A 26,763-nucleotide genomic window follows, 5' to 3' on the forward strand; every position below is an offset into this window, starting at 1 on the left:
AACAATAAAATGCAAAATATATTGTTTTTTACAATAACTAAAAATACCAAAATTAAACTATATTTTCTACAAAACAGGAAAAATATTTGCACTTAATATTATGAAATACTTGAAGAATATTGTAACAATTAATATTTTAAAGCCACATGAAAAATTGGAAAGCACAGATAAATGCGCATTGAGCATTTTACACTCATACGTAGTATTACGTCTTTTATTCTGCTTTGAGCAAATTACACATCTCCGTCTAAGTTCCTTGCCTTCTTTTTCAGCGTATGATTTTCAAAAGTAACTACTGTATGATGAACTCCAACAAAAATAATTTATAGTTCTTTCAATGTGACCCAAAAGATCCATAGATGGATCAGTCATAAATTAAGATATTTCCTCCTCGGAAAGATAACGTGTTCACCATGGCTACCAAATGAACATAAAAGTAAAACCCCTTGCTAAAATATCTCCCCTCCAATCCCATTATAAATAGCACCGAAACTAGGAAGAGCCACTTCAAAATGAGTATACGTTTCCCTTCTCACTTGCGAGCACATGTTTATATTTTCTTTCACGAAATCCAATAAATCACAGACTCTTGACCGACCTCGTTCTGACGTCAGACAGAGAAATACTAATGCAGGAGAGCAATCATTTGAATGGAACATAGTAACGCCATTTAATAGTAAACATTTCGTTCCAAATCGCAGAATAGCGTCGTTAGGCCGGCTGCGTACTACTTACCGTAACGCACGGATGCGTTTTTCGTCTCTGAAGAACCACCTAGCGCTGATGCAAAGACGCGTCGTTCATCCCAAACGGGTTAAAATAAAGCTGTCCTTGCATTCTGAGAAAATTTTATATTTTAAATGTCATTGTTAAACTCTTGATATGTAAGAAATAAAGCAATGTCCTTGGGATAAAATATAAATGAATAAAAACACCATTAATTAAGCACAGAAATTCCAAATTGTTGTAATTATACTGGGTTCACACTAAGGAAAAATCCAAGGTGAGATTTCCAAACTTCACCAAAAAGTTAAGTGAGATCTTTGTGGGAACTGAATGCAAAGTTTTTTTTAATGGGATTTTGGAAAATATTATAAAGTTTTCATAATCCAGTGTCCTAGCATAAACCTTGTTTTGCATGTGTTTTGGCGTTACAAAGAGCTACTTTTCCATTGTAGAATATGTGATGGGTAAAAGAACATCTAAAATATATGCACACGTGAAATAATTTGTAGCTTTTGTTCATGATTACCATTTTTGCTATTTCTCAATGTATGTTTCATTTTTAATTTTTAATTGTTTTAGAAAATGATCTCCTCCCACTTCAGAATCGAAGTCAAGTTAACGGTATTAGCAACAGCAAAATGCGACAACAAAAGTCCCTGAACATATTTAACAGCAGTAAATCATTATTTTCTGCTGAAGAAAGCAAGTCTCTTACAATGGACAACAGCAAATCATCTATACAAAAAAATTTATCAGTGAATAATGTAAGCCCACAAAACATAGAGAATAACCCTCCTGTTTCTCAAACCAAAGTGGAGAAGAGGGTGTCCAAGCTTTCTTGTCCCCCTCAGGAATCACAATTAAAAATAAAAACATGTAAGTTACTTTTATGCATTATTTATTTATTTAACCTGTTTTTAAAATTATTTTTGTGATCAAAATTGTTTATTTCTTATCATTTTTTTTTCTAGGGAAAGATGGAGGAAAATTTAAGAATAATTCTGAAGATAAAAGTCTTATTGTTGACCAATATTCTGGCATTAGAATTATGTGAGTAAAATTTTGAAGCAGTAAATATAATTATTTGATTTTGTTGTTTCTAATAGATTTTCACATCATTAAAGCTTGTTGTGATTTTAAAAATCCTTATATTTCATACAATCCTTAGAAATCTTTTTTTTAAATACTAATTTGAAAAATATTTTTATAACAATAATAATTGAATTGGAACATATTTAGATGAATGATGCTAAAATAAATGAAATTTTTTCCTGATGTAACAAAAAGTGTGCTATATATTTTTATATATACTATCATACAAAAGTTAAGTAATATATCTTTGTTTATTCTGATCAAATTTGTAGACCCTTTTTGAATTTTTTACATTCACATAAATAATAATATGAAATTATGATATTAAGAACTTAAATATTAGTATACTGAATATTCACTTTTAAAAAAAATAAGCAAATCCTACGTAGATTTTATAATAAATTATGATAACCTACCAAACAAAGTGCCTTACTTGGAGTGGCACCGCTCCATTTAAACTACTAATGATAAAGTGTTTGCATAGTTGTACTTCATTCAAAGGCCACACACATATGACACAAAAGACAGTTGACCAGTTCTTTGTTAAGAAATGAGGTAGTGAGAAGCAAAGGAATGTAAGTGGACATTTTCAAGTTTTGAGTAAAACCCGTTTAAAGATAACGTCCTAGGTAGGTTTTCATTGAATTTTTATTCTAAATCATGCTGTACATCTGCACCTACTAGAGCTACTAGTACTATCCTTTGCCCCAAGACAGATGAGATTCCTCTACTATTTGTACTGATTATCTCTAAATTTTGCCACTTACATCCCTTTGCTTCTTAAGGATTTGTTTTCCTTTTTACATGGATTGCCCAAACCTTTGACTATCCAGATTGCTTTTGGTCCCAGTTAGTCCAGATACACAAGGTTGTACTGTATTCTATTCTAATTATTTGATACCTATTTCTTGAGAAATTAATAATGTTTGATGGAATATCAATCCTTAACATTTTGTGAACCTTAACATTTTGTGAATGTAAAAAAATTATTGTATTTCTTGCCTGACTAAATGTTAACTTTCAGCAAGCTCCAAATTGTTTGATCAAAAACTAAGTTTTCATCAATTTTCTAGGAATCCACTTGTTATGCCTGATGAGATGAAGCAAAGGATGCAAAATCGGAAAATGATTAAAATGACTTACATTAAAAATTTTATAAGAGGAGGTGATATTGAAGGTGACTGGGTCACTGTTGGAGTTGTTGTACAAAAAGTTCCTCCCAAGACTTCAAAAAATGTAAATTTTTTCCCTTGTTATTATATTATTTTTTCTCTTCATCAGTTTTTCTCCACAGCATGCATCTAAAACTTGATAACTTGATTTAAATGTTAGGTTTGTTATCCAATAATGCTGAATGAGCATTCCTATTACACAATGTCATACATTTTTAAAACTAGAATATTTATTTTAAAGAAATTAGGTAGTAATATATCATAGTATTATAGTTCTATAGTCATATCTTTTCAACTTTGCATTCACATGCTTATATTGTGATGTATTATTGCATTTGAAGAAAAAAAAAACCTCATTTATTTCCTGGAAGTTTTATAGAAACAGTCATTAATGATATGTTATATGGAAGATTATTTAAAATCTATTTTGAGCTCTTTGTTAGCTTTTTGGTATGGAGATACTGGTCATGTAGGTGGTCATGAGGAAGGTTTTGTTTCGTAAAATAATGATCCTGAAACCCAGACATTCACTATTATTTACTAGCATCAATGCATGCAAATCTAGGTTGTTTCACTTGTGAAGTACAGGGTGGCAACAGATCAGGGAAATCAGGGAAAAGTCAGGGAACTTTATTAATCAGGGAAAAGTCAGGGAAATATCAGGGAATTTTGAAAAAATAACAAAAAATCAGGAAAAATTGATTTTATGAAGAATTTTTTTTTTACAAAAGTACTTTAATTCCCTATGCATTTTCCACCAATTATCTGTTTTTAAAAAAAAAGTAAAATTAATGAGGTGCGATTATACACTGCCGCATATTTGTGCATCTTTTTTCCTCAACGTCAAAGTATTGAATCTTACTTATTAACCACAGGATGAACTTCCTAAGATTGCTTCTATGTTTGTTAGGTTGTTTATTTTACCTAGCTTGAAATTTCCTTTTACTCTTTCAATGCTACGTAAAATAAACAACCATACAGGCAAAGAGGAAGCCTTCATTAATGCCTTAGCTCCTTTGCCTTTATTCTATTGTCTCGAAGTAATTAGCGTACTGTAATCACGATTTCAAGATGAAATCTTTGGTTTTTGTATTAATACTTTAAAAGCTTAAAAGCTATTACCTCTTCGCGTTTTAAATTTAGTTGCTAAAATTGAACTTTCAATTAAAAAAAACCTTGTTTTTTGCTGTTATACTTATTGCTGTCACCGCAGATTATAAAGGTTTTCTTTTCTTCAGGCTTAAGTGATTCTTTAATTTTATAACAAGTTGTATTCTTTTATACATTTTGAAATTAACTAATTGTTTTTTTTTTTCTTTTTTTCCTTGCATTTCAAAATTGTTTGTTACAAAAGCAATCTAAGTTTTTTTTTTCGTTACATACCGAAATCATTTGAAATCGAGTTAACTTGTGTACTTAAGTAAATATCTTTTTTTTTTTTTTATTGTTAAAATGCGCTGTATTCATTCATTAAAACCTATGTTCTTGATTAGAGAAAAGCTCCCTATAAATGGATGTCAAATGGTTTCATCTGTTTTGAATAAATATGTCAATTAGTTGTATAAGAATAACTACATTACTTCTATTCTTTCACTATTACTTGTTATTCTTGCAAAAATTATTATACTGTTTGAAAACTTTGTTCAAAATAATTTTAATTACTTTTTAGTTCTATCATAAATACACATGTTTTTAAGAGTAATTTTAATAGTTTCTTAAAATTCTTATGCTAAGTGGTTTCTGGAAGTAAAGTATTTTTCTATAATCTTTCCATTGTAGAAAAATTTAATGTACTGTTTTGTAGGGGTTTTTTTCCCAAAAAAATTGACTTGATATGTTTTTTGAACCATTTTGTTAAAAAAGTAGCATCTTTTTAAAATATATCTTTCGTTCAACAAGTTTAAACAACTTAAAACGTTTAAAATACTGCATTTTATACAAACATACAATGGATTTCAAGTAGAGCAAAGAAAGCAAACCATTATCATTGGTAACGTAAATCAGGGAAATTTGGTGAACCTTATCAGGGAAAAGTCAGGGAACTTTTTTTCACAGTTCCTGTCGCCACCCTGAAGTACCTAGAGATGAAAACAGTCGGAAAAAAACCGGAAAATTTCCGAAAAAACAGGAAAAAAACGTTTTTTCCCGAAGGAATAAATTTCCACTTCAGAAAAATTAAAAAAAAAAAAAAGAATTTTTTCGACTTTTCAGGGTTTTAATTGAAATTTTCTGCAAAAAGGAATTAGAAATTTCTCACGCTTAAATTCTGATGCAATTTCCTCCCCCCTCCCGTTTTACGTTAAAATACTGTCTAACGTTAATGCAAGTTGTTGTATGACAATATAATTTGCATATAGATCAAAAAATGTTTAATAATACTTTTTACAAAAAAGCTTAAACCAATTACCTTAGTGAAGAATTTTTTTTTCCTTCTTCATAAAACAAACAAGCATAACTTTAATCACAAAACTATGTTTCTTTTGACTGCGAACCAAATGTACAGGGTGCGGCAAAAAAAAACCCGGACAAGCAATTTTCCAAGAAACTTTATTAAAAATAAATAAACTAACAAAACACAAAAAATAATAATATGAGAAGACCTTTAGCAATCATTAAATTTAATTGGTTTCAAACTAGCAGCCTTTTGCAGTAATACAGAGATACAACTGCTTATTGAAATTTTCATTCAAGGGCAGCAAGTCCTTTTATCAATCCTATTCCTATAAAGCAATTAGTTTAGAGAGTTTAATTTTATGTGTAGTTTAGGGACTACACATAAAATTAAACTTTGACTCTAAAATAGGCCATACGTTGTAATAAATGGGATTGAGGTCGAGCGAGTACAGCGTACACTCAAAAGATGATATCTTGTCAAAAACAATGCGCTTTGCACCACTCTTGTCTTTTTGGCCATATGAATCGGTGTGGAGTTAAAGGAAAATGTCCAGTCTACAATGCTGAAATGCTCTTAGGCCCACAGAAGTACAATAACTTCTAAAATGTCTTTCTGGTTCACTTTTTAATTTTTTTTACGGCCCTCATCCACAAAAAACTAGAGATTTTTTGTCGCTTGTCCTGATTCCATCTCAGACCAAGCCTGACTTTGGATTTGGCAATATCTAACATTTTCTAAGGTGCTTGGAGAGTCTACCAAGGGTGCCCATATGCAAAATTTTAAGGGAGGGGAAAGGGCTCTGATATTTTCCCCATTGTTTAGCAGGATATTTTCCCCTTGGAAACTGACTTTAGTACACATTAGAGCTAATAAAATTTAACATTTTTGATAACTAATTCATTAATGGCTGGAGAAAGGATGTTTTTACATTTTTAAAGAAAAAAGGAAGTTCTCATTTCCAAAGGGGGGGGGCTTGAGCTCCTACTTTCCCCCCTATGTGGGGCCCTATGGTGTCTACAGACCAAATCCTATGGTTCTGGGAGATATGAACCGGTTGAACAGTAAATCAGTGAAAGGTATCTCTTCCAGCGTGGATATGCGGGCCCGTCTCAAATGTTTCTGTCATCTTTAGAGTCATACGAATGCCTGAATTTTTGGAACTTGCTAAACTTCTGTTTGAGCTGTTTTTTTACCTTAGTCGCACTTATCGGTCACAAATTCCCACAAACGACTGCTCTCGTGGAAACTCGAGGATTTCATTGAACTCACTTTTGGATGACCTGACGATAAACTGAAATGTTCAAGTTCGTTTTTGTACACTTTCCGGACATCAACTATCATTTCCAAGCCACTTGAAACGGCATGCCGTTTCAAATACTGTCGAGGCACAGCAAGCAAACGGACTGTGCCTCGTTACTACTTGGTTAAACAACTTAAAATAGCAGGTTTTTCGCTTAAAACTGTAAGAAAACCGAAAAACAATACATAAACTAGGTAATATATTGTAAATTATTTTCTAATTAAGTGATAAACAAAAATAAATTAGGTACTCATTAAAATGAAATTACTTTTCTTCCATTCGATGATACAATTTTTGTCCGATATTTTTTTTACCGCACCCTGTATACTGCTGTGCTAAACAAAAAATGGGACTTTGCAGTTGGGCTCAATCTGAGATATTCTATTTTAAAGTGTGACTCTTTCATATATTTGATTCAGATGTTTTTTTTTAAAGAATTTTTCAAAACAATAGCTCTTGATCAAATGACCCTAAAACATTTTATTTATTAAGTAAAGTACGAAACAGAGAACAACTTGGTTATAATAACTCAAATTTGTTCAAAAGGGATGGTATGACTACTTTAACTACTGTGCTTAGCACGGCCGTATGAATAAACTTAAACTCCAGTTTAATTTTGGTTCAGCTTAAGAAAAACCAATTTAGTTTTGATTTGGACTTAGACTAGATTGGAAAAAGTCAAAACTCAATAGCTTTCATTTTCAGACAGTAGCATTGTCTTATTTTTCTTCCAAAAAAAATATCAATCATGTTTGAAAGGTGAAATTTTCAGAAGTTTCAAAGGCAATCTGAAATAGAAAATGTAATAGTTATGATTAGACACACATTACCCAATATTATTTTTTGAGTGACGACTTGACTTATTTCTGGGTTTGACTATGAAGCCCTCTACTCAGTTATAAAACAAAAAGGTTTTTTCTTCTAATTAATCTTACCTTTAAGTGTATTTCTGTCAAGCAGAAAATGAAGATGTGCTTATAGCATATATTTTTTAATGCTTAACCCTTTATATGTTACAAGAAACACAGAGCTATTAAGAAACCCAAATTTTATTCATAAAGAAATCAAATTTTCCAATTTTTCCCGAAAAAACTGGTTTTTTTCCACCAAAATTTGCGGAAATTTTACATCTCTAGAAGTACGAAGCACCTGACCTCAGAACTAAGTCAATGAAGCTGGCCACAAAAATATTAGCTACATGCTAAAGTATTATGCAAAACAGAAACATTTATCTTTTGCTATAAAATTAATTTAATTGTTTTTGAAAATTATTTATTTAAAATGCACAGATAGACTAAGTTTTTGAATTATCGTATTTTTATATTGAGAACTTTGTTGATGTTAAAGTATTTGAGACAGTGTGTAAAAATTTAACATGAAAAAGAAACTTAGTTGTGATTAGTAAATAAATTTGCCCTTTATAAGTCATATATTTGAATGTATTTGTGTTTTGTGTGTATGTGAGAGAGAGAGACGGAACAGTTTTATATACTGTTGCAGCTTATATGATCTTTTTTTTTCTCATTGTCACAGGGAAAAACATTTTCAATTTGGAAAATGACTGATTTGCATGATTGTGATAAGATAGTAAGTGTTTTCCTGTTTGGAGCAACACATACTGAACATTGGAAAACAAGTGTAGGAACAGTTGTAGGGATATTAAATCCTTCCATCATGCCCAGCAAGGAAGTGAGTATTGCTTTTTATTCTTATTTATGCAACTGTTATATTTCATTTCTGATCTGAAAAAAGAATTCTCAAAACTCAAAATAAACTCCTGTTGTTTTTGAAAAAATATTAATAAACCTGAAATAGTTTACAGGATGTAAATAAAGTAAAATGTAATTGAATCTATCTATCTCAAATTTCATAGATAAGGAGAAAAATTTGATCCAAGGAAATTTTGAGATATAAATTGTGATGAAATTCATTTTTTAAGGAAAAATTAAAATGTGGCTGTATTGATATTATTATAAATTTTATTATATTACTTACTGTGTTATCTACACCTTTTATTAATTTTAGCAGTTATGTTAATACCTAATGAGTTTAAGCATATTTTTGGGCAGAGGAAAAATATCTTTAAGTGATTATCACACATAAATGCCAAACCTTAAATTTTATCTCAATGTTCAACCAACTTTTCAGGTTCAACATACTTTCACTTTGACCCTATTTAGATATCACAATTAATTGTAAATGATGGACTGCCTTTTCATCAAGGGAGTTTGGGAAATATCTTTTTTTTTTACTGATGCTTTGTTGGGTGCAATGATGCAATGATATGTAGTTTAAAGGGAAAGTTCTAACCCCATATATACATGTTAAAAAGTTTTTCAGTGCAAATCAGCTGCAACTATTTATGACACTAATGTGACTGAACATTCCTTTCGAAAATTTGTAAATTCATAAGTTATCAGCATTGACCAAGCATTTCGATATGTTTAGCTTTTTATGCAAGACTTAAACTCATGTTTTTTATGTTACGTAAAATACTAGTTTCTTGCAAATAGAGTTTAGTTTTATTTAATCAGTCATTTTTTTTTATATTCATCTATCATTTATTTGAGAATTGTTGAGACAAAAAAAGACATGCATAACAATCTTACATTCATAAAGACCCATACTTATAATTTGTACTTGTTTCTTTGAAAAAAGTTTTGTGTGCTGAACATGATAGGTTTACAATATAATCTGTCGAAAAATGCTGTGGTGCTAAGTTAAGGCTCATTAGTTTCAAGTTGTGTGGACTTAGAATACTTAAAAAACAAATGTCAATCTTTTTTTTTAATTTAAATTTTTATTTTTGTTATATTTATTTTATTTTGTTTGCAGAATAACGAAATTAGTCTCTCAGTTGATAATCCTAAGAAATTCATGATTATGGGTACTTCAAAAGACTTTGGACACTGCAAAGCTCCTAGAAAAGATGGCAGTTCATGCAATGTTATTGTTAACATGTAAGATTTTATTTTCACATGACGAAATGCATTGAATTTTGTGCATACTAACTTATTGCAGTTCTGTGCTATGTTGATTTTTAGTAGATGTGTTTTATTTCTGACCAGATTTAAATAACCCAGTCCTCAAATTGGATCTCCAACTTGTCTAAATAAGTGTCAAAAAATTGAATTAAAAAAATATTCACAAAATATTTACCCTGCACTGGTCTCTTTCTTCTCTTATGGTCCTTAGAACAATAATCCTAATTTCACAAAAAAAAAAAAAAAAAAAATTTCTTTTAATGCTCTGATATTTTGAATTTAGTCCTAAATATCCTAAACTATTATTTCATGCCACATTTTTTCCAGAAAGAACAAAGCTTTAATGGAGTCAATTGGGACCTTTTCTACTAAGTCTTGTTCAATTATTGTTTACACCTTGCAACTCTGTTTGAAAGGCATGTGTGTGGTAGACATCTTTTGACTGTCAAAAATGGATTTGTTGCTTCCATCTGAACATATAAACTAATTTGAAAAATACAGAGAAAGTTACTTCTGCAATAAATATGCATGTGTCTTCATTCTGACTTTTTATTACTGTAAAAGCACTCTTTTTTGTGAGTCGTAATTTTTGAGAAAATGAAGATATCGGTGATTTTATGATTGGAAAATTTCGCGAATTTTACCTAAACAGAATCAAAAGTGTATTCTATATATAAAGTTGAATAATTTCGTGCTGCTTAAATTTTCACAATTAGGACAGGTTTACGAAAATAAGTGCTTTTACAGTAAATAAACAATGATGTACACTAGTACTGGAAAACATCCTGATTGAAACATTTTTTCAAACCCAGAAAATAAGTATGTTATTGACATTACTTGAAAGCCTCAGTTCTGTTAATAAAAAAAAAATGAATTGTTATTCATTTATTTGAGAAATTAGTTGCAAACATAATGCTGACATTTGAACATATTTTATAGCTGAAAATCAAGTTAATTATCTGGCCCATCATTTAGAGGGGTTAGAGGGATCAATTCCCCCCTTCCAAGCTTTGAAAAATTGATCATTATACATATGAGTAGGCATGGTTTTTTTTTTTAGTTTTCTGATCAAATTTAACTCCCTTTGCCCACACCCCGGAAAACGAATTATTACCTGTTTATTATTTTTCTTTAAACAAACATTTAAATTGTCTTTTTATGAATTATGTATGAAATTTTGTTTTTCTGTGGTATATATACATGTTGATTTTCTACTTATTTTTTGCTATAGTCAGCAATGTGAATTTTGCACTTACCATGTGAAGAATGAATACAAGAAATTTAGCTCCAAGCGTAGTGCTGTGCAATCTTCGTAAGTTTCTTAGATCAATTACTTCCTTTTTACTATTTTTCAATATTTTTATCCTAAAAAGAATTGCATTCAATAAATAATGCATTGTCTTTATGGTAATGAAGTGTTACTTTAAAGTGGTGACATTTATTTAAAAATATTTTTATAACAATTGGAGGGGCAATGAAAAGGTCAGGTTCTGATGTCAGTCCTCCACCCCAGAGCCTTTGAATCTTTTTTCTTGCCTGTTTTTCTGTTGGCCCGCAAGACCTTCCTTATTCCTCCATCAAATTCCATCGTTTACCCGTCATTTTAAAACTTATCCTGCCGTGACAAAAAGATACCCACAGTCTAAAAATGTACTGCTTCTCTTAAATTTGAGATTTAAAATCATCTGAGGAATAGGTCTTTTAACTGATTACAAATTTCTACTTGGATTGTCAGAAGGGAGAGTTGGGTAGCTCAGTCAGTTGAGCATTCAGCTTTCAATCAAACGGTCCTGGGATTGAACCTCTGTTTGAGTGGCCTGCCATTATAGCATTTTTAAAGTATGCATTTTGCCTATAAGATCCTAGTCCTTCAAATTAATACAGCGGGAATGCTCTTCACATTTTTTGGCTCCTTGATCCATCCTCCATTAAGCATACTGCACTCTGACAGATTAGGCATTTTTTAAGTCATTATCGCAATGTAGTTCATGAGTTATTGCGCCCAGTAATTTTCTACTTAGCAAATATGTATTTTTACAGCAGTTCTATAAATTTCAAACACGAATGCTTCTCATGGATCAGCAAGTTTAAATCTAATGCCAATTTCAATACTTCATATACATGTGAGGACTGTTATGATTAACCTTAACAAGTCTCTGGCATAGGCAATATTTATTTAGATAATGGATATGTGCATAAACTTTTATTTCAGAAAAATATTGTTTTTCCTTTCATCATTTTGTTTAAGTCATTTTTCACTTTAAAAACAATTACATTATTTAAGTATAAGTTAATCTCTGAAACCCATAATTTTGTTTATTTTATATTTCTTGGAAAGCTCTCTGTCCTGTACTATCGACCTCAATGTTCTTGACAGATCAAGAAGCTATATTTTTGAAAGTCTGTAAATACTGTTGGTTTTTATTTAAGAATAATTTCAATATTACTTTTATTTCTCTTTTAAGGTATTCTGGAAGAGGAGAACCATGTTTGAAGAACAAAATTTTAAAAGGACAAAATGTTTTCTACGGTGGCCAAATGTATACTCCCCCTCCCAAGTACGTTTACTGTAATATTCATTTTAATTTTTTACTAATACGTGAACTTCTGGGGGAAAAAATGTTAATCCTAACTCTTTATTTTTCTCGGCAATTTGTTTTGTTTAGCATGAACTGATCTAAATTTTAAACAAGCCCTGTGGTTTTACTATTTGTCTTTAAATATTTTATTCGGCACTTAAGAACAATATATTTAATTATTTTAGCATTAAGAAATCTTCTATCACTACAAGTAAAGATAAATTGACTTTATCAAATTTGACTTTAAAAAGAAAAGCTGAAGCAGTAGAAACTGACGAACGAGCAAAAAGCATTCAAAAGATATCAGAAATCTATGGTCCTGAAGTAGCAAAAGCTGCATCAAGTAATTCAGAGTTTATGTAAGTTGCCTCTTTATTCATCTTTATGGTATTCTTTAAGAATCAATATTGTTTTTGAACTTGAAATACATTTTTTTTTCTTTTTTGTCCATAGAAATACTCAACTGTCAACTCCCAGTGTTGGATCCAGAAATTTTCTGCGTTACATGGTGAAAGATATAGAGAAGAAAGGTTTTTATTTAGAATTTTTTTTATCATGATTCTTTCATTACTTATTGCGTTATGAATGCCTGTGAGTTTGCCTAAACTGCTGTTCTTATTCTACTATTAAGATTGAAGTTATTTTTAAAGAAACATTTTTGCTTGTAACAATACTTCATATGTCACATAAAATATAAACTCTTCTCAACCTCAAATCTTTGAGTATACATTGTCAGGGGCAAAGGCTAACTCTGTCAATCATAATCTGTTTCCGTATTAGGTTATCTTCCAACTAAAATAGAATTACATACAAATCTACATTGTTAAATGGAGCATTAAAAATCCCCAACTGAAACAAATTTTCATTGTGTGTAACTAAATTTACCATAGACAAAACTTATTGTCATTGATTTCTATTTCATTTATCTGAGCTATAAAATTATGATTTATAACTCTATTTTGCTATTTTGTTTTACTGTATTACCATACGCATTTATCTCATTTCTTTGCTTTACCATAGAGCAAAAAGTTAGTGTTATTACTCCTGAGGAACTTTTGAAAATTCACAAGAAACAGTTTGAAGACAAAGCATCCCAGCCTAAGCAGAAAACTGACCAAGCAATTCTGCAGGATTTAATGCCAAAGCTGGGCCGAGGGTTGAATCCAGGACAAAAAATCAGTTTAAATGGTCCATCTCAGAAAGCATTCAATGCCCTTACGCCTGAGCATTATGCAAAGGTTGTGTTTTTGTTGTTTAGTTCGAAAACTTTATTGCATCTAGTAATTTTAATTATGAAAATCGTATTAAAGCAAATATGTTTTTAATATTTTCCAAAAAGAAAAGGAGTTAATACATTTCAAAACCTTGGAAATCTTTAAAATGATTTCTCAAGCTCTTTTCCACATGAGAAATAAAGGTTATAATTTTACTGCAATACGGTCGGCTTTTGCTACAAAGCGGTTTGATTTACTCCAAATGGCTATAAAGCAAACTTTTCACGAGTAACAAATTTATAGCTAATGCGATTTCCTCATCCACAACATGAATTGTTTTTGAAGGAAGTTTGTGATTGGCTACTAAATACTGATTTTGTGAATATTATTACATTCCTTTAGCATCACTGACAGCGAAAGTTCCCACACCAAACTGGTGTACACATTCTGCTGTTAGTGCACCAAATAACCACTCACTATCTTTCATACTTATCTTTTTTTCATTCTAAATATTAAAGTTGATGAAATATAATGGCATCTTAGTGCGGTGTTGTTTGTGTAGATGGGAGGAAAAAGAAAGTTTCTGACAAATAAAAAAAGGGTTAAGATTCTCAATATGCTTGAGCAGCTACAAAATGTCGACGGTAGCACGATAATAAATATGAGTTCATCTTCCATATGTACAATTAAAAGTCAAAATAAAAAGATATCTTTTAAAGTTCAAAACTTAGTTTCAATATTGAAACTTGCAGAATAATGTCTTAGCAAAGCTAAGAATGGAAGATATACTCTTGTATTGTGGATTAAAGAGATTATGAAGAGAGGCTATTGCTATAAACGGAAATGTTATAAAAGAAAATGCAAAGCAACCGTATTTTAAAATGTATTAGAAAACAATCTTATCATGGAGCATCATCATCTTCATTTTTTAACTCATAAACAACTGTGTGGCCCTGCTTGCCCGATCCACCTCAAAAATAATAGTTATGTCTAGTGACGCGTGTTCAACAATCAGACTTGAACAAAAAAAAAATCAGTAAAATTTTGTGGCAGATTGCTGGAAAGTAACCAAAAAGTAAACATTTTAAATACCCCAATTGCAGGAAAAGCCTCAAAACAAAAACCAAAATTTTGTTTTTTTTTATTCGAGAAAAAAAATGGCAACAGATCTTTCATTTAACGATTTTCTTCACGCTACAACTACAAATTTTAATAAAAAGCATCGTTACGGAAAATTGAGATGAAGCACTGAATAATAATTTGAATGGAGGAAAGCCTTCAAAAAATAGGGATTTTATTTTGAAATCTAAGAGTCATAATTAATAGTTTTTAACTGATATCTCCGCTAATTATTATCAGAGGATTATGTTAAATAGCCAAACATGAAGATGGGAAGATTACAAATCCATCGATACCTGGCACGATGGTCAGTTCATTGGCATTCGGGAGACGTTACTTGGACATACATACATAGATACATACACTCAGTTTTTAATTACAGTGAAGCACCGTTTCTACGTTTCTCTTTTATACGTTTTTATAATTGGTCCCTCTAGAGCCCAGTAGCAGAAACTTTCTAGCCAGTCTGCAACACTATTTTGGGCAGTTGAAAATAATGTGCAGCATTATTATCAGTTTTATTTTAAGTTTTCATAAAATACACAAGTAAAGATCCAGACTCAGTAATTTTACATCTGGCCAGTTGCCGCTAGACCTGAAAAACTTAGTAGCCATCACTGTCGCCGAGTTTTAAAGTACAAAAAAAGAGGGGAGGGGGACAGTTTTCACTACTTTCACAAAAATAAATAGAACTCTGCGCATTATGAAAATCAATTATTCAATACATATTTATTTAAATGTGCAAAATTTAGGTAAAAATAGGTTTTTGATTTTTTTTTTCAAAAAATGAATAAATAAATAAATTTGTAAATTAGAAGTTGGCAGGAAACTACATTTTAGATGAATGTTTTAGTTTATAAGAAAGCTTCTAAAGCAAATACAATTGTGCAGATAATAATTCGAATTTTTTATGAAAATCATTTGAAAAGAAACATGATTTATTGTACATTTTATGTAATATTCAATATTTTGTATTGACGTAAACATCAAATTCTGTTTTTGGAAACTTAGGCAAGTAATAGTGTCGTCTATTTCCATCTTGCGAATGACCAAACATGTCGTCTATGCGAAAAATGCATGATTCGAAATAGATTTTTGAATTTGTTACGTAAAAGTAGAAATAAATTCAAAATCTTAAAAAACTACAATTTAGATGAAATAGTCAGTTTTTAGCACATTAGCCTCTAAAGCAATGAAGATAAGATAATATTCTAAAGATAAAATTTTGCAATTTTCCAAGATAATAACTAAGAATTACCTGAGAAAAATGACACATTTTGCATAATTTTCAACCCCCAGTTTGCATTGCAATAAACATCTCATTCCGTTCATGAAAACGTAGGCACTTGAAGTGTCTTGCTTACCAACAGCTTGGGAATGACCAAACATGGCGACTACACCGAAAGTTAAGATATGAATTTTTGAATTTGTAGCAAAAAAAAGTAATTTGAAAAAAAAACCATCCTTGTGAGATTACACTTTAGTTTAAGTGTTTAGCACTTTTGCATTCAAAGCAATGAGGATAAGGTGAAATTTTAAACAAAAAACTTTTCATTTCTCAAGAAAATTACTTTAAAAATATAAATAAATTTAAAAAAAAAACGATTTACTGCACATTTTAAGCTATTTTCATTAATTTGCTGTTAAATAAATCATCCAATTCTGCTTGGTTTTTGAAAACTTAGGCACTTAAGCATCCTACCTACTTCGATCTTGTGAATGACCAAATATGGCGACTATATTTCTAGCTGAAAGCATCCATCGCCATTCCAGTCAAAAAACGATCTCTAAACGATGTTTGCCAAGTTGTATTTCTTTCTTTTTTTTTCTTTTAATTATTTATTTCTTTTTTTCTTTCCTTCTTTTTGTTCTTTTGTAAAAGTGTCTGCAGGCTGCTGAAAAATCTGCGATGCACGTCTCGCGTCTCGCAGTTTCTGCTACCGGGCTGTAGAGTCTAATACGCTTTAACCTATACCTATTATATGTTTTTTCATTTGTACGCTTTTTTCATACAGTCCCTTCAAAAACGTATAAACGGTGCTTCACTGTATATAAGATACTATTAACTGAACAGTACTGTTATAGTGCAGCATTTTATTATTATTACATACTGTGCGTACCGTGTTGTTTTATTTAAGTCTTTCCCTCACATTGATCATTCATTTTGTGCATCCTAAAATATTTCATGGAAACTGTGATTTACAGTTGAGAGGAATGCTTTAAAGCAGTTTGAGGGATGTTTATAAGTGTCTAAAAGAATTAGTTATGTTTCTAAAAAATATGTATACATACATTTTTCCACATTGGGAAGTTTCGACTTACGCGAGAAGTCTTGGAACGCATCCCTCGTGTAAGTCGGGACTTGACTGTAGTTATCAACATTTTTAATTTTAATTTTGGGAGATTCAAGTTTTTCCTTGCCACTAGGTGACCCTGAAAGCAATTTCTATAAGTGCATGGTAAATTCAATTTGAAAGTGCATGGCAACTTAACTGTACCTAAACCTCACCTTTGTGACTAACTCTTGCCATTCAGAAATTATTGTGGTGACAGAGGACTTTAGCAGACCCTGTTAATTGTTGTTTTATTATATGTTGTTTTTGATGGAATAAGTTTAAAATTATTTTTCAAATCTTGTCTGGTTGATCATCATTTAATATGATTCTTGAAATAATCATAACAGTTACAGCAACTGTATAATTAACGACAAGAGTACATAATGTGAAATAATAAAAGCGTATGCAATGCGGTTTTATCTGTTATTAATTTTATGGCTCTGAACGTTTTGAATAATGCTGCCATTTGTAACTTATAGTGTGTACCAGCTCCCTCCCCCCTCCCCTCCCCAAGCATTTAGCTCTATTCTGAAAATTTTGGATGGTTTAGATTTTTTTTTTTTTTTATGATAAAAATTTTGTTATTGATTGTCTCACATAAGATACTTGTTTGTACAATCTTATTTTTAAAATGCTTTTAAATAATTATAAGCATGGTATTTTTTTTTTATTATTAATGAGGAATTTCTTATTAATGCTAACTTTTTTTTTTTTTTTACAATAATGTAAAATATGGAATTATGCGAAAACCTTGATTTAAGCCTCAAAATATAACATTTGATGTTTTAAAATTGATAATTTCATTGGATTTGATTGGAAACAAGGTCATTATTGAATACTTACTTACAGTTAAAGGCCATCAAAAAAATCCAACAGAATGGTCCACTTAAAAAAAAAGATCCCAATTCTGTAAAAACTTCTCCTGAAGGGCTGAAAAAAGTGGAAAGTGTTCTTAATAATTCAGTTCACCCAGAGCTAGGTAAGTTACTTTGTTATATTGAGGTAGTTTTATTTTTTATAATTATTACTTAGATAGCTTCAATTTTTCAATTTACATTTGTTTTAGATGCAATGGATGCAGATGAAAAAATTCTTTCACAGCCTAGCAGATTAGGAATCAATTTAGATCAAGAAAGAATTAAGGAAATAATGAATAGGAAATCCAGTCACTCATATGAAGTAGAAACGGTTAGTGATTTCTTTCCCATAATAAAATTTAACTCAATACAATGTCAAAACTTTATGTTTTTAATAGACTTGGTGTATTGTTTTCATCCAATTTAGTTTTCAGTGTTTTGTATACAGTACATCCTCGATATTTCGAATCTCTGAGGACGAGAAAATTTTTCGAGATAACAAGTTTTCGAAATATCAAGGTTTTAAAAAAATTTCACTAGTTTCTCTCACAATTGCACACACATATGCTATATGCATTTATATATGTGCTATGGGACCACGATCAATAAAGTAGTCTTCAATATTTTACTAGATTTGAAATTTTATAACTGTCAAAAGTGCACAGGATGAGATTTTGAAATGAACAACAATTCCAACTTGGGTTTTTTTCACCTAAAAATTTAAAAATTCTAATTTTATTTTCAATCATTCAGTAACCCCACATTCAAAAAGTTCTCAGCAGCCATTTTCCGTTTTTGCTTGAAAACTGACAGACGAAAAATTGACCCCCTTTTCTCAAAGTGGACGACATGTTCGAGAGAAATGCACAAAAATTTTAAACTCTGGGGAAAAACAGCACACTTGCCTCATACCAACACCAACACTCCCCTATTATCTTGCCCCAATGCCCTATTCACAAAATTTTCTAGAAAAGGGATGAAAAACGTTTAGCAATTGTCCCTGGAACTGGCTTTACAACAAAAATTGCCAAAGAAAAACAACTATTGAAGCTTGCTTCTGTGCAAAAATTTTGACACATCAAGGGTTTCAAAAAATAAATTTTGAGATAACTATGGGAGACACATAGGGGTTTTTATAGAAAATGCTGGGGAATTTTTTTTTTTTTTTCCAGACATCAAGGGTTTTGAGATAAGGAGGTTCGAGATATCAAGGTATGACTGTATTTGTTGTATTTTAGCAAAAATTCTACTGACAAAAATAAGTAAGAACTCAAAAATATTCAAAAAAAATTGTTTCCCATTTAACTTTAAAAATAAATGCAGGCATGTAGTTAATAAAATTACGGGTTCAATTAGTTGGCTCTCTGTTTAACCTTGCTTTACTCACAAAACAAATTCTATTGAAAAACAATTTTTTGCCATCCTGGGCCATCTACCATACTATCCATTAAAAGCATAATAAAATGAAGTCTGTTTAACGTCTGTTTTCTAAAGATAAAAGTGCCTTGTAGGAAAATACAGCAAGGCCAACTGTTTTGCAAAGATAAATATTTCATAAAGATTTAAAAAAGAAAAATCAAACAACCCATGGGTTTTAAGAATATCACTAAGAATTCTTGTGAATACCAGAATACCAGGAAAGTGTGGATAACATTAGGAAATTTCATAGAATGAGTAAAAGAAGCCTGTTGCAAAACTATGAAAACAAAAGACCAATACTTTTATTAATCACTGCCCCGCACATCCTCCAATTAGCCTTGAACTTACAAATTTAACTTCCTTTTTAATCAATTCAATACCCTAGCAAATTTCAGACATTAGTCACTTGCAGTGTGAAAGTTTCTTACATAGAATTTTTAAGTAGGAAACTTTGAAACAATTTTCTTATTAGAAAGATTTTAAAAATGTATGACTTTAGGAGACATGCATATGATGTAAAATTTCTAAAAGTACAGTTAGAAACTTTTCGTGTGCATGTGACTGGAATTTTTAGCAACAAGTTGGTTAAATTAGAAAAAACAGTTGCGTGAATTTTAACACAAAAGCCATTGAGCCTGAAAACAGGAAAAGTCTGACTGACAGTTGAGGATTTTGTTTCATAATTGTTATGAACATATTGCACACATAAGAACCGTTCACACGGACCTTTTCCACCGCAGAAAAAACCTGCTTTAAACCGCATTCCAGTTATATCCCTGGTAAATGTGGATGTTTTTTCCTCCTGCTTTCGACTGGGGTAAATGTGGGGGTTTTACCCAGAATGCACTTCACAAAACGAGTTTCTTTATTAGTTGGGTATAGCCACTAAAGATGCTGGGTAAAACCGCTTTCTCGGAAACAGGGTACAAGCTTTTTTCGCATGTGACCGGTGAATTTTCTAACTAGTTTTTATGGAGCTAGAGCGGGGAAATGCAAGGTACAAAAGTCTCTTGCCAACATGGCTATAGAATGAAAGAGGCTTATCTCGAAATAGCTATTATATAAGTTGTGCCTGTGTCACACTTCATCCTCCCTCCATGGTAGGCAGCATATTAAGAGCATCAACTAATATCTAGCAGCAACTGTTATTACCAGAATAACAAAAGGTCAGCTTCATGTGTAAAGCTTAATAAAGATGCTTCCAAAAAATGCAATTTTTGAGTTGTGCACCTTCATTCTACCTGTGCTATATATTAGCAGCAAAGTCTTTAAAGATATATGCATGAAAGAAAAATTCTAAGCAAACTAATGAATTTTTTAGACAGTTCTTAGCATGAAAAAAAGAATGTTGAGTTCTTCCAAAAATCTTAAACAAGTTGTTTTATTTTAATTTGTATGGAATGAATGCACAAATTAATTTTAGGATGGGATGAATAAAAATTAAACTCATCACCAAACAGATTAATGGCTTTGCATTACAATTTCAACCATTACTCCCATGAGCAGCTTTGTCTTGACTATAATTGCATCATATGTATTTTTTAGGAAGAAATTGAAAGAGAAGAGCAATACTTTAATCGTCTAGAAAAGAAAGAGCAAATGGAAGATAAAATGGCATCAACTATGGAAATAGTTTGTGATGTTGTTTCTTGCAAACAAGTAAGCATGTCTTTTAATGCATTACATACAGACTTCTATCAGTTTTGTTTTAACTGATAAGTGTGAACTCAATATGCAATAAGACTTTCTATCTTTAAAATATTGAGTAAAACTTTAACTGATAAGCAAGGGTGCCCATATGCAAAATTTTAAGGGGAGCTCAAAAATTTTCCTTATGGTTTAGCAGAATATTTTCCCCATGGAAATCGATTTCACTACAGATTAGCGATATTGAAATTTGACATTTTTAATAACTTATTCATTAATGGCTGGAAAAGCAATTTTTATACATTTTTGCAAAGAAAAAAGCACTAAAAGCAAGGAAGTTCTCATTTCTAAGGGGGGCTTGAGCCCCCTCTTGCCCCCCCCCCCTATATGGGCGCCCTTGCTGATAAGTGCAGGGTTGCCAACTGCTTCGCATTTTGCGGAGTTGCTCCACAAAAATGGCAAAACTCCGGGACTCTGCAAAAAAAGCTGTTTTGTTCCGCATTTCCCAGCCGAATGCTTTCAAGCTTATACTTTGGTATTATTGTGTCAATATGGGAAATTAAACATGCTTACACTTAAAGATTGTAATATTGTTTAGCTGTTTTATTAATTTTAAAAATAATTATTTTTATATCAGTACTTAAAATGATTATCAAAGCTCTAAGTAATTTTACTTTAGTGGTTTTAGTTATTTTTATTGATTTTTTATACAAAATACCAAACTGCTTCGCAAATTTTCAAATTGCTCCTCAAAATCACCACAGATGCTCCTCAAATTGTTCCTCCAAGGTTGGCAACCTTGTAAATGTGAATTCAATATGCAATAAGACTTTCTTTCTTTAAAATATTGAGTGAAACTTGTCTTCTGCAGTCTTTTAGTGTATATGGCTTTCACGATTCTATTTTCGAAAAGTGAATTTCTTTTTTCTATTGGGTTTTTTATTGCATACATGAGCCCACCTAAATTAATCTAACCTCAGTGCACATAATTGTGTCCTTTGAATTACAACCAATTCCAAACTCTGTTGAAATTATCAAATGTTGAACCATTGAAATAAATAACTTGGTTTCCCTCATTAAGAGTGCTTAAATAATATCCTTGCCTGCAGCTAAATTTCCTTGAATTATTCTGCTTGTTTCTAGAAAAACAGTCGAAACGTTGTACTGAATTGTGAGCAGTAAAGTGAGAGAACTTAAATAAAATTACAAATAACAATGACGAAAAAAAAGGTTATAAACTCAGCCACTCTTTTTTAAAATATTTTATCATATTTTTATTTAATTTTATTTAGGTTGTCTCATTTTATTTCTCCTTATTCTGCGTGTTTTCAATTTAAAAATGTCAAAAGCTTGAAAATAATAACTTGAAATGTGTTTCAATGCTTTAATTAAGGTTATCACGTAACAACTATTGTTTTACTAGTTGTCCTTAAGTCCTGATTAGTTGTGTGCAAATTCATCGTTAGATTCAATTTAAAACACATTTTTCAGCTTTTTGTAAGAATTATAATTATATTAATTCAACAGTTTATAAAAGTAAAAAACAATAAATTTCAACTGCATGAAGAATTTGGACACAAATAGTGCAAAAATTTTGTTGATTCTCTTCAAGAATTTAGTTTGCATAATTCAATAATAATTGTAGTACTCAATTTCAACTAGTTGTTTCAAATATGAAAATAAATAAGATTTTCTTCATATGTGCCACTCCAGCAAATGCAGAATAAACATAATTGTAAGACTATCAATAACTAAGTGTTAGACTATCTAAACTAAAAAAAAAAAAAAAAACTCAAATTTTGGGTACCTAATTTTACACGGGTGCTAAAATTAGATCTTGCATATCCACTAATTCTAAAGTCACTTTCTGTAAAAATAAAATTTAAGCAAAGAAATTAAAGTTTTAAAATGGTCAAAGGACCTTAACTTTATGATCTAAATTTTTGGATATCTAGACTGTTATATATTCGCACAAGTGATGCAGTTTTTACTACAGGAAGGGTACAGGGGAAAATCCTGTCAGTCCGTTTTTTCAAAGAAGCGAAATAATAATGCCATTTATTGGTTGCTGAAGAATACTTATCATCCTTTGCACAAAACTCCATTTGTCAGCTGAAATGTTTGTTTGGAAATAGGTGGTACTGGATACTCCATGAAATGGAAAAAAAATTAATGTGTTTTTGGCTTTTCTTGACTAATGGGGATTTTCCCTTGTACCCTCATATGTATCCAGTTGACACTCCACTTTACAAACTATTCACTAGTCTTGAAAAAACTTGCATTGGAAGAATAATCATTTATTCTTCAACATTAAGTCAAAGTAGCTCTTTCTTAATAATTCCCTCTCACTTCTCATCTTTCCCCACCATTGCTTTTATTCGTGTTAATTAAATAGTTTTAAAATGGTCAAAAGACCTGAAATTTTGGATATACGGGCTGATACATTTTTTTTTATTATTTATTTATTTTTAGGGCAAAACAAAAATGAAATGCCTATTAGTATGGATAAAATACAATTTATCATTCAAAATATTATATACTAGCCGCCTTCGGCGACAAGCTGGTCCACCTTTTTACGCCATTCGCCTTTTTGCGCCAGGATTGCCGCCTACGGCGGCTGCTTAGACAATTTAGCGACGGTATTAATCAATGTTTTTCTTTATATACCAACATTATCATTTGCCTTTTTACGCCAATGTTGCAGCCTTCGGCAGCTGCTTAAAAAATTTCGTGGCGATATCAATCAATCTATATCTATCTATATCATTAGTAGTTTGAATAAAATATTTTCTAGACCTATCTTCAGTTCCGTCGTTTGGAATACTTTTAAAGGAGGGGAGGGGAGACACAAACGGTGTACTCTTCATGCAAATTTTGTCGAAAAATATCAAAAACCACTCTCACTTTTATGTGAAAGCATTGTTTTTTCAAAGTCATGATGTGTGTGTGGGGGGGGGGGGGGATTGACACCCCGTTGAAGTTTTTTAAATGACGGGCATGTCTCTTTCTTGCTGTCCATCTACTATATCGACCTCTATATTTGTCTATCTATCTGTCTGTCTGTCTGTACGATCTATGCCTATCTACCTCTGACAGTAATTAACAATCTTTTTTTATTTATGTAAGTATTAATTCGAAAAAAAAAAAAATTTTCCACTCAATCTCTATCTCTGTATCTACCTAACCTAACCGCCAATCCGTAACAAAAACACAGATCATGCAAAAAATCGCTTGCTTTATTTATTTAATCAAAATAGTCCGCAAAAAAAAAAAAAAAAAAAAAAATGGTGAAGAGAAGGCAAACGATTTCAGTTGGATCACGTGATGAGGTAAGTTAGGAACTCAGCCGGCAAGCGAACAGCTCCCGTTGTGTCCTGCATTAAAAAAATTGTAAAAAAAAAACTATTGCGTATTTTTCAAAACTTTTTTCTTCTGAAGGGGGCGGAATGTTTTTACTATTACCAACTAAAATTTTAGAATTGAGGGTTCAATACTTGCCGCAGGATGGGTTTCGAAAAAAACTAAACCCCGAAAAAAATGTAAAATAAAGGTTTTTTCAAAAATCAATAAAAAATACAAAAATTGCTCTATCTTCAAAATTTTTTCACTCATCATATTTAAAATCAAATTTCCTACACAATAGTACAAAAAATATCCGTCTGGCGCGATTGGTTCGGGATCTGTGAGGTCAAAAGTACTAAAAAGTGCTAAAAATAACATAAAACATTAAATAACTTTTTTTCTAATTAAAATATCAAAAATCGAAGCCCGAGGTGCACATTTTCAGCAAAAACTGCACCTGTGTACCAAATTTCATCTTTCTAGGCCTTACCGTTTTCCCAGGATGCGCGCCACAAACACACACACACACACACACACACAAACATCTTGTTTTATTATATGTATAGATAAGCAAGCTAAAATTAATGACTGTTTAAAGGAGAAATAGTCTTAATTGCATGCACTTATATTGTGGAAGTTTACATTTGATTTATTCAACTCAAAAACTTATTACTACCGCTTACCATGGAAATATGCATAGCATATTCAGTACCTGGTTTTTAATGCTTTTCATTTTACAAACTCTTGTTTCCATAAAAAGTTTTCATGAGCCCAAAGAGTTCATTGAACAAGTCCAATGAAAAATTATTAATATTAAATATTAGCAAGTACACACAAATTACTGCATGTTGTACATGAATGAATTATTTGTGTTGTAGTATAATATTTTAGTAATATTTTGAGTTGCGACTAAACATTTTATGTACATTTTATTTTAAAAAGGGAAAGTCTAATATTTGCATCAAAACTTTTTCTTTCCAGTGTAAATATACTGCAGATCATGCTGTTGACAGATGTAAGGCAGAAAATCATCCTTTAAAATGCCACAAAGCAATTAAGAGGTTTTTCCGTTGTAAAGATTGCTCTCGTCGCACATTCTGTTACACCAAGCTGCCTACAAAACCTTGCAGGTACATTGTGATTTTATCTGAATTTAAATTATTTGTACCTTTGGTGTTGCCATATAATCCATTCCTTTTTCGGTTCAGTTTTGAACATGAATGGGAACATCTAATATGAATAGTTAGTTCCACTTGTCCTCTTTCCCGACTGCACTGAAATATTGTCAGCACCATATTAAACTAATAATGTGAAAATTGGCACTTTTCAAGAGAGCCAAAACAATTTTTTTCCACCTGACATGTTTAGTTATTTTCAATGTTTTAATTTTTATAGATAACTTTAAGTGTAAAACTGCCGTTTGAAAGAGTTATAACATAACTAGAAGGTAGTCCCTTTTGAGTATTACAGCAAGCCATCGAATTTAAAAAACGTAATTTCTTACATTTGTTACTTTAGCATGGTGCTGAAAAGATCTTTGGCTCCTTTTAGTGTTCATTTCGTGGGCACCATGCTAAACTAACGAATGTGAAAATGGGCACTTTTCAAGAGAGCCAAAACAATTTTTTTTTTCCACCTAACCTTGTTTAGTTGTTTTCAGTGTTTCAATTTTTACAGATAACTTGAAGTGTAAAACTATCGTTTGAAAGCGTTATAACCAGTAGGTAGCTGTTTTTGAGTACTACGCCAAGCCATCGAATTTCAAAAACGCAATTCGAGATTTTTCACATTCGATAGTTTAGCATGGTGCTGAGGATTTTACCACAGAACTATAGTTCCAGCAATGAGCTTGAAATAATTAATTTTTTCTTTCAGCGTTTTATGAAAAAGAGAGGTGTTATTGCTATAGTTGTACAATGATAACTCATAAGCCCATAATTTTCCCTTTTACTAAAACTCCTCAAAGACAGCCATCGTGTTACTAGAGCTTGAACAATTTTAGTATTGTGAACATATTTCTTCATTCAAACTATGTTCTGAAAAATGACGCATACAGATAAAAGAATTTTAAAATATTTGGGATTTTATTTTTCTTTTCTTTTTCAATTTTATGCTAATCTTTCTCATGGTGTTTTATTTCATCCAATAGATCTTGCAGTTCTACAAATTTTGAAAGGACGGGCATGCATCAAGTAAGATTCTTTAACCTATTTATATTTGTAATTTTCTTCAATACATGTTTAAAAAAATCATATATAATATTTTTTGTCTTTGCAGCCTCGCTCAGGTCCTAAATTAGGCTCAGAAAATCTCAGTATTTGTGGCAATGACATGAAATATTTGAACAGCTTGCAAAGTGAAAAATCATTTCTTCATATTTAATATTATTCGAGTGGCAGTTTTAATGTTTTTTTTTTTTCTTGTTAAATGTCATACAAAATTATTTATCATATAAAATCATTATAACACAAGTACTAAGCAACAATGAAGTAGAGATTTTTAAAAAAAGTCTATTATATCACTTTGATATTTTTTATCTTACTCATCAGAGTCGACTGTCTGTGCACCTAAGTGAATATAT

General features: G+C 31.0%; 1 protein-coding gene across 1 annotated transcript; it reads left to right on the forward strand.

Annotated features, from left to right (window-relative positions):
* Positions 1–1,416: 1,416 nt before the first annotated feature.
* On the forward strand, positions 1,417–26,763 carry LOC129222405 (protein MCM10 homolog). Its single transcript, XM_054856911.1, has 16 exons — positions 1,417–1,602; positions 1,698–1,776; positions 2,892–3,054; positions 8,219–8,374; positions 9,521–9,645; positions 10,901–10,981; positions 12,135–12,227; positions 12,434–12,607; positions 12,702–12,778; positions 13,269–13,486; positions 17,767–17,896; positions 17,984–18,105; positions 20,739–20,852; positions 25,164–25,312; positions 26,332–26,374; positions 26,460–26,763. Exons 1-16 carry the CDS (start codon positions 1,443–1,445, stop codon positions 26,562–26,564), a joined length of 1,989 nt encoding a protein of 662 aa, XP_054712886.1. The 5' UTR covers positions 1,417–1,442; the 3' UTR covers positions 26,565–26,763.

The sequence above is a fragment of the Uloborus diversus genome, chromosome 5 (assembly GCF_026930045.1).
Source record: "Uloborus diversus isolate 005 chromosome 5, Udiv.v.3.1, whole genome shotgun sequence".
In the NCBI taxonomy this organism is placed as follows: Eukaryota; Metazoa; Arthropoda; class Arachnida; order Araneae; family Uloboridae; genus Uloborus; species Uloborus diversus.